The 9,642-nt window shown below is 39.5% G+C and overlaps 1 protein-coding gene across 2 annotated transcripts in view; it reads right to left on the bottom strand.

Annotated features, from left to right (window-relative positions):
* Positions 1-1,271: 1,271 nt before the first annotated feature.
* The window catches only part of FBXL13 (F-box and leucine rich repeat protein 13), a 210,268-nt gene continuing 201,897 nt past the window's right edge, over positions 1,272-9,642 (bottom strand). For both annotated transcript variants that reach the window (XM_049642850.1, XM_049642851.1), the window contains one exon: positions 1,272-1,655. In XM_049642850.1, the coding sequence (XP_049498807.1) occupies positions 1,469-1,655 (187 nt within the window). In that variant the 3' untranslated portion in view covers positions 1,272-1,468. The remainder of the gene's footprint in view (positions 1,656-9,642) is intronic.

Here is a 9,642-nt window from a genome sequence, read left to right as displayed (position 1 = left end):
CATAGATAGATCTAGAGAACATAATGCTAAACAAAATAAGTCAGAGAAAACATGATTTCACTCATATGTAGAATTTAAGAAACAAAATAAATGAACAGAGGAAAAAAGAGATGAACATAAAAACAGACTTTTAACTAGAGAGAACAAACTGATGGTTACCAGAGGGTGAGTGGCTTGGGGGGATGGGTGAAATAGGGGAAGCGAATTAAGAGTATGCTTGTCATGATGAGCACTGACTAATGTAAGGAATTGTTGAATCACTATATTGTACACCCAAAACCAATATAACACTACATTTTCTACACTGGGGGAAAAAAAAAAGGTATGTAATAGAGGAAATAGGTTAAAAGACTGATCCAGTATTACCAACACAGCTTGTTCATGGCAGTCAGAACAGAGTTGTGCTTGCTCCTGGACTCTATCGAGTGTCACATAATATCAAATAATGATATACCACCGTGTGATCACTTGAATTCTGTAGTTACTATCTTTTACCAGAGTGGTAAAAATCCATAGATGAAAGCTTATTAACACTAATAAGGAGTGGGCATGTGGTGGCTCGGTGATTTTGGCTCAGGTGAGGATCTCACAGTTGTGAGATGGAGCCCTGTGTTGGGCTTTGCACTGAGCATGGAGCCTGCTTAAGAGTCTCTCCTTCCCTCTCCTTCTGTCCCTTCCCCACTTGTGGGCATGCACTCTCTCCCTCTCAAAAAAATTAAAAATTAGTAATAAGGAGGAGGTACACAATTAATAACCCATATCTCCTAGCATAAAATAGGGAGAGCATCTTTTTTGGCATAGCATATTTTAAAATTCCTCTATAGTGCAGATGTGATTAAAAAGAGATCTTTCTGAAACATTGCAGAGACATCCTTTCTATTCACAAATAGTTCATGTTTCTATTTAATTTGTCCCTGACTGTTAAGTCAAATGTTGAGATGGGTCCAGGGTCAAGTGGCATTTAGTTCTTATTGTTAAATGTCTAGAAATAACAAGAAAGCCTGGTTTCCTTTAAAAATGTATGCCCATATTTTTTATAATATATCATCACAGATCCTTAAAGCCATTGCCCTGGCTCAAACTCCTACTCTGACTCCTATGGCTATCTCTGCTTTCTTTTGTAAAGAAAAGCTTTTAAATGGTTGTCAAAAACATCACATCTCTCAGGGTTGTTTTATATGACTGTAACCTTAGATTTGATAATCTCATCAAAACTATCAGTTTGATTAAGGTAAATTTAAGTGGAAAATTTACAGTGTAGCAATACTTCATTTGGCTTTTAAAAAAACCACAATTAAACCAATTAGAAGAACTAATAATGTATTTAGAAATATTTGTATTTGGAACAAAAATCAGGAGATGATTTGCTGGTTGTTCACACTGTTGAGATCCAGCTAGTGAAAATACTTGCATCAAATGAAGTTACCAAGTTCTAGATTTTTTTGTTCTTCTTGCTTTAGGCTGAAGGTCATACTACTTCCTCTTGACTACTGTGTGTTGACTCTGTCACTGTCCATTCTACATTTTTAGGTGGTGGTATCTCATGTTGTCTTGTAAGGGGCTTGCCTTCATAATCATAGCCAAACCAAAGTGGAGGGTCACCAGGGTTATATTCCTGCTGCTGAACTATAGATGACATTCTCTTTGCTGCCTCCCTGCAATAACAATGATTAGCATTAGCCAGTTGCAGAAGTAATTATTGGTGTAGAATTTTCAAACTAGAGCAAATTTGGAGTTAAAAGAACTGTCACAAGTTGAATGAATTTCACAACTATCTTGCCTTACCGAGAGGGAGGGTATGGGTAATTATGTGAATATTCAGGATCCCAAAGCTTGAGTAGCTCATAGCTCTCTGGTTCAGCCATTTCAGAGATTAACAGATACAGTGAATGGGTAAGGAAACTGCATGGTCATGGAGTAGGAACACTGAGGGCACTCTCTAGTGTTCTTGAGTCCTCTGGCTCTTATTTCCAGTTTCTTTGATGAGGGAGTATCCTAACCAGCCAACCTGCAAAGGTCCACCATGCAGGAGCTCATAACCCAGAGTCCCCAGATCCCTGTTGGATATGTGGGTGAACTTCAGGGAGGTCCATGAATTCCCTGAAAATTCATGCAGTTTTGTGTCTAATATACATTTTTCTGAGGAGAGGGTTTGTGACTCATCAAACTCTCAAAAGGTGTCAGCGACCAAAATGATTAAAAATACCATTTCTGCCTTTCTTAGGAAGAAATAAGGAAGAAAGCAAAGAAGGCATCTAAAGGTTGTTCTGGACCCCAATTTTAAATTGGGTGAGTGTGGGTTTCCACCACCAAGCAATTCTTTTCTTTTCTTTTTTTTTTTTTTTTTTACATTTATTTGTTTTTGAGAGAGAGAGAGAGAGAGAGTGAGCATGGGAGGGGCCGAGAGTTGGGGAGACACAGAATCCAAAGCAGGCTCCAGGCTCTGAGCTGTCAGCACAGGGCCCAACCTGGGGCTTGAACTCACAAACCAAGAGATCATGACCTGAGCCAAAGTTGGACGCTTAACCGACTGAGCCACCCAGGCACCCCCACCACCAAGCAATTCTTAGCAGCTGGGTGCCCTACAATGCAACCCAGTTCTGACACTGTCTACCCAGAGATAGCATCAGATTCCACAGGTTCAAGGCTCAGTCTCACTAGACTGCCCTCCACTTTAGATCCCAGTTGCAAGTCCAGGTTGTCATCCGGGCTTCTGACTGACCAGCTATAGATCAGGAGTTCCAACATAACCCTTTCTTGGATTGGATTAATTTGCTAAAGTTGCTCACAGAACTCAGAGAACCATGTTGGTTACTGGATCACTGGTTTATTATAAAAGGGTATAACTCAGGAGTAGCCATATGGAAGAGATATATAGGACATGGTGTGGAGAAAGGGTGAGGAGCTTCCATGTCCTCTCCAGGTGCACACTCCCCAAATCTACACACATTCACTGACCCAGAAACTCTCCAAACCCTTTTAGGATTTTATGGAGACTTCATTATGTAGTCATGCTTGATGAAATCATTGGCCATTGATGACTGATTTAATCTCCATCCTCTCTCCCTCCCCAAGAAATCAGGGGATGGGTCTGAAATTTGCACCCCCATGCTCGTTGTTGGTTCGTTCCCCTAGCAACCAGCTTCCATCCTAAGCTGCTTTTCAAAAGTCACCTCATTAACACAAACCCAGTTGTGGTGGAAAAGAGTTTGTTATCAATAACATGACACCTATTTTCATCTTTATGTCTCTGAACTAATTTCAGGAACTGAGGGTGAGACCAAATATTATGACAAAAGATGTTCCCATTGCCCTTATTACCCAGGAAATTCCAAGGGTTTTGGGAGCTGTGAGCCAGGAACCATGAAGGAAGACCAAATATATATTGGTATCTAAATGACCAAAATATGTTTCTCATAAATCATAATATTACAGCATCAGAAAAATAAATAAATCTAACTTGAAAACATGTCTTTTTGAGGGTAGAACAATGAGACCAGTGCTTTAAAAAAATTGAGTAATTGGCAACTTTTGTAGGATCAGAAATGAGTAATGATAGTTGCCCATGAAGGGGATACTTTTCCCACTATTGCCAAATATTACATTGAGTTATTACTTGCAAGTCTTGAAACATAAAGAAGCTGGTATTACCCATATGCTTTGAGTTAAATTTGTGCTCAGTGGCTATAGGAGTTCAGGCAGGACAATGACATTGGTAAAAGGCTGAGATACCTCAGTTGTTTAAAATGCTGTTTCATTTGAACCAAATTTTAGATGTCTTAAAATAATTATAACGAAACTCAACAGGGAGACAACCAAAGCATTGCTAATTCCATCTCTTACTACATTACTTTTGGTTCCTATATTTGCACTCACATCTCTTACCACATTCCTTTTTGGTTTCTATATTTGCACTCACATAAAACAAAACTAAACAAAAAACAAAACAAAACAAAACAAAATACTAAAAGCAAAACAAAAAAAAAAAAACTAAAAACAAACCACACAAGTTTAAAAGAACAAGTGTGAGTAAAAGCAAGTTATACTAATTTCTGCTTCTGAGCCAACAATCCTATGGACTAAAACTTGGCAAACAAGTGTCTTCTCTTTAGAGAAATACTTATTCTCAAATTTGAAAATGATAACTTTGGGGCGCCTGGGTGGCGCAGTCGGTTAAGCGTCTGACTTCAGCCAGGTCACGAACTCACGGTCCGTGAGTTCGAGCCCCGCGTCAGGCTCTGGGCTGATGGCTCGGAGCCTGGAGCCTGTTTCCGATTCTGTGTCTCCCTCTCTCTCTGCCCCTCCCCCGTTCATGCTCTGTCTCTCTCTGTCTCAAAAATAAATAAAAAACGTTGAAAAAATAAAAAAAATTAAAAAAAGAAAAAAAAAAAAAAGAAAATGACAACTTTATGATCAAAGATGAAGTTTTGCATTCTGTTGATGTTTTAATTTTTTTTAAGTGTGGTCCTACATTTGAAACTTCTTATATAATCTTTATATAAGTAGGACTTCATTATGCAGTAATAATAGTGTTCTATCTTTAGCTGTCCCCACTTTCTTCTAAAGACTATTCTCCCTTTCCAATTCTGTGGAGTTGAGATTGACATGTCTATGAAGGTGTTTTCCATGAGATTGTTTTCCCTTAAGTACTTACTGTAGCATAATCCCAAATGTTAAGGGAATCTGAAGCATAAATTATTGGCACCATCAGTTTCAAATGTAAAGCAGTACCCTGGGCAACAGAGCTTCACTGTTACTTACCCTTCACCCCATCTCTGCCCATTTAAACTTGATGCATCTTTCAAATCTTCAAACCAATCCAACCTCTTGTAAAGACCCAAACCCAATCTCTTCCTCCTCTGAACTTCTATAAAAAGTTGATCATAGAGGGGAAAATGGGTGATGGGCTTTGAGGAGGGCACTTGTTGGGATGAGCACTGGGTGCTATATGTAAGCCAATTTGACAATAAATTATATTAAAAATAAATAAATAAATAGTTGATCATAGAATTAATTTCTTTCCAATACATAAATTCATGGCATTAATTGTTTATAATTATAAACTTTATTGTTTTCCTTTTGTTTAATAAGGTATTAAGTTATTTAAGGGTGTATTCCATTTCTTTGTATCTTAAAGGACAGCCAAAACAAGACACTTTCAGCAGTTTATCCCAGCAAGGAAGCCCTTTAGGTCTCTTATCTTCTGCAGGTTTGAAGCATTCTTAGGTTGCTATTTCCAACACCCACTTGCCCTCTGCCTGCCAAACTGCATTGTTCTGGACATACATACTGTAGTTAACAGTTGTTGATAATGATTCAATGCTACTGATGATAAGGCAACTACAACTATAGGCAACAATGGTCTTGACCTTTAGGAAAAGGATGAGTTTGGGGAGTAAAAGATTTGTAAGTAATTGACCAAAGTATATGTAACCTTTGGCCTCAGAAGAGCAATAATTTCTGAGAGTTCTAGATAACTGGTAAGAGGATAAATACTCTTAACGCTAAACTTGGTAACATATAAATATTGGGTCATACAGTTCCTTAGTCAGCTACAAGCCACAGTGAATTAGATGATAATTAGGGCAAATAATGGGAGTTTGAGAAAATAACAAGAAAGCTGGGGATACTGAATCCTCAGTATAGACAAAAAAAAGTAGGGAATGCATAGGGAAGAGTACTCATTAAATGCAATGTGATGGGACAAGATCAAAATGAGCTGCATATTGAGCACTAGCTATGAGGGAAGTGCCCAATTTTACCTTAAGCTGTTAACTTTAAGGATTTTAAAGAGCAATTTTATTTAAGATAAAAAAAAAAAAAACAGCTTATTTGGGTATAGCAGAGGAATTGCAATTCGGGACAAGCACGCTATGGTAAACCATGGCCAAGTCCAAAGGGAAGGTCAGCTTTTATTAGGTTTCAGGCGGAAATTGGGGAGGGCTGTTTTCAACAAAAGTTTATTGGAAAAGAACAAGAGTTTGAGGTTGTGGCAGTTTCTCATTGGTTACAAGTAGTGGTCAGAGCATTGTTGCTGGGGCAGGGAGGGATCTTCCTTCCTTTTCTGAAACACGGGAGATAAAGTTCTTATGAAAAATGTCCTCCCTTGTTGAAATACAGTTGACCCTTGAACAACATAAGGGTTAGAAGTGCCGACCCCTTATTTCTTGGCTCCCTGCCACCCTTACCTTAGCTCTTAGTGGTAAGCAACGCTCTTTGTTCTACCTGTAGTCAGCTGCACTGAGACTTAAACATCCAAGGGTCCCCTGATCTTTGGAGGTGATGCTCACAGACCAGAGAGGAACAAAAGATCAGGTCTCAAACCCTCCTTCCCTTCCCTTCTTCCCCTAGTCTCAAATGTCAGGAGGTTAAGGCTTTCTGTGGTCTAGAGTGTTTCTAGGGCCTATCTTAAAGCATGTATGCTTTCACAGCAAGAGTAGTCCTAGGGAAAAACTGAAAATCTGAATTTGACCTGGAACAAATCTGGGATTATTATTAGGATTTGAATGCCAGTATAGACTATTCTGAAAGCCACGTCCTCTCCACTCTTTAGAAAATCCTTAGCGCATTGGGGAGCCTGGGTGGTTCAGTCAGTTGAGCATCTGACTTCAGCTCAGGGCATGATCTCACAGCTTGTGAGTTCAAGCCCCTTGTTGGGCTCTGTGCTGACAGCTCGGAGCCTGGAGCCTGCTTCAGATTCTATGTCTCCCTCTCTCTCTCCACTCCTCCCCTGCTCACACTCTGTCTCTCTCTCTCTCTCAAAAAATAAATAAACATTAAAAAAAATTTTTTTACAAAATCTTTAGCCCATGAACTAGCTATCCTCACCACCTTACTTAGACCTTTGGCATCCTCCTATGGACTGACTCCTAAGGCTGAGGACCTGGCCAAGAGAACAGACCAGCATGCTGACTGGCAGCAAATATCTCTGAACTCTTTTTACACATCCTGTGTTACTGTGTGTTTGCACACACGCACTTTTGAAAAGTATCAGGGAACTTGAAAATCTAGAAACTGAATATTCCTGCCAAAAAGAACTCACTCTGTCTCTGTCTCTCTCTTTCTCTCTCTCTCTCTCTCTTAAAATAGTTTGGTATCTGGTATGGTCAATATATGGGAGCTAGGAAATATTGAAAAGAAAATGTATAGTTAGGAATTACTGTGTACTCTAAATTTCTTAGAGTACATATGGAATCCTTTGACTACCTTCCACTCTGGCTGGACCTAAGTGAGTCCCAGGTCCTTGGACATTGTAGGAGATGATTTGGGAACTGAATCCAGTATGCCGCAGTGGTAGTCATCATTACTCATTTAACCTGGTGAAACAGGTTTCTCTGGATCAATATAGAACATGATTTTCAGGGGCACCTGGATGGCTTAGTCAGTTAAATGTCCAACTTTGGCTCAGGTCATGATCTTGTGGTTTGTGGGCTCGAGTCCCATGTCCAGCTCTGTGCTAACAGCTCAAAGCCTAGAGCCTGCTTTGGATTCTGTGTCTCCTTCTCTCTCTGCCCCTCCCCTGCTTGCACTCTGTCACTTGCTCAAAAATAAACATTAAAGAAATTTTTTTTTAATTTAGGATATGATTTTCAAAATGATATGCCACAAACAGTTGTGAAACATTAGATGTTTAATAATAATAAGGTACTGAAGTTTGTAGGTGATTTTTGGTTTTTATATATTATAGGGGATTCAAGGTTATTCTTATAAAAATATTGCTTGCCCTCACGCACAGTTCCTTCTAGTTTCTTGAGTAGGCAAAAAAAGGGGGGAATGTTGGAGACAACACAAAGAATGCTGGTAATCAGCAGCCTCTCTAATTTATGCATCAGTGAGTAGATTGGGTACAATAGGACACATGTCTCCCCTTAGTGATCAAGTCCCTTGAATGTCTGAACTTTAAAAAAAAGCTTGAGAATCGCTAAAGGCAAAAGAGCAACATAGTAATGCTTAGGTACAAAGTATAGCTCTGCCTTTTATTTGTTTGACCTTGGGTCTTATTTACACTGTTTAAACCAATTTCCTTATTCATTTTTATAGTAATGGGGTATTTATGAGGATTAGATGAGAGAGTCAACATAAAATAGGATTAACACAATACATGGCAAAAAATAATTATTAAGCAATATATTTTTTCATACTAATACAGCTCCCGATCACAAAGGTCTTTCCCCAAAGATTTTTCCATGAGCTGGGGAAGAGAACTCTGATAAAGGTTTTATTTCCTAGCAACAGAGATCTCTCAGGGTGCCTGTGTAATAATCCATGCTGCCAGCAACTGCTACAGAGGCCTTCGAGAAATCTCTGTATTGCTGTTTGGGCTCTCCAGGCCACTAAGACTCTACTCATCTCTTTAGAGTTGAAAGTTTTAGACTCCAGACACAAAAATGTCAGAAAGGTCCTTTTATTCTTTGCTAAGTATAGACTTAATGTTTCTTTTACCTCTTTGTGGTTCAAACCCTATCGGGTTGTGGAGACCATTGTTTGGGTCTTGTTCCCTCTCTCCCACTATGCTTTTCTTCCTTTGTATTGCCTTTCTTGTTTTTCCCACAAAGGGCCATACGTTGAAATGTTGGTTGTACACAATTGTTTCAAATATAAACAACTAGATATTCTTTTCATGTTTATGATCATAGTTGCTACTTATTTCTCCTTGAGTTAAAGGAGCCTAGATTGTATCTCAGCATGATGCTCTGGAACCACTTCTTGGGATCCCTTCAGGCTCTGGGGTTAGTAGAATGATAGCATATCTTATGCTGGAAGCTCTCTTGCAAAAGAGCTGTAGCTAATTTTCTCATTGACCAAGAGTTTGCTACTCCCCCAGTTCAGTGGGACAGACGTCTTTGATTTGCAAAGCTTGTGCAATAGTTTTAGATTCCATTGAGTATGGGGTGATTTGTTTCTTCTGATGGCAGTAATTGGATTTTAAGAGCCATATCATACAATATTTTCATGTTCAAATGGAATCAAATGTGTGGAAGTTCAACACTTTGTGATTCAAAGTCATTGAACGTCTTCCCAAGTATGAACAATTTCTTCTATTTCAACTACCAAATGTTCCATTTCACCCAGACAAAATAGCCACTGCAGTTGAGGGAGCCACATTAGCCCTGGTAAGAGCAAACAACTATGCTTTTTCAGAGTGAACATAGATAAGCAAAGGATTAAACAACATCATGAACTTGAGTCTTGAAGGGGCCACATATTTTGTGTAGCATTTCCAATTCCACCAAGGATTTGAGCGGAGAAGGAAGCTGCTTTAAAGTCCTCAGAGCTGACTCCAAACAGCTGCAAGTGTCCAGGCCTTACCACTTCTCTAATCAAAGTTTTCAGGACCAGGTATCTTGGGAGCTCCTTGGCTAAAAAACAGTACCCTGTCCTAGAAGTTGTGAGTCAAGACAAGCACTCTTGGAGCCTTACTAGTCCAAATGCTGGGACTCTCCAAACCATTCTGCTGTGGGGACTGCCCTTCTTTATTGCTAGACAAAGATAGAATCAGAGCATTCTAGGCCTCTTTCCTGCTGGAGCTTAGCAGGGGTGGGGCTATGAGGGAGACTGAAGTAGTTTGGCCTTTTTAGACGATGAGATGGACAGACAAGCCAGTTCCCTTCTAAGCATTAGGACCATCTCTCTGCTTCTTGC

The sequence above is a fragment of the Panthera uncia genome, chromosome A2 (genome assembly GCF_023721935.1).
Source record: "Panthera uncia isolate 11264 chromosome A2, Puncia_PCG_1.0, whole genome shotgun sequence".
Taxonomy (NCBI): Eukaryota; Metazoa; Chordata; class Mammalia; order Carnivora; family Felidae; genus Panthera; species Panthera uncia.
Note: the sequence above shows the minus strand (reverse complement) of the source record. Positions and strands in the feature narration are given on the sequence as shown.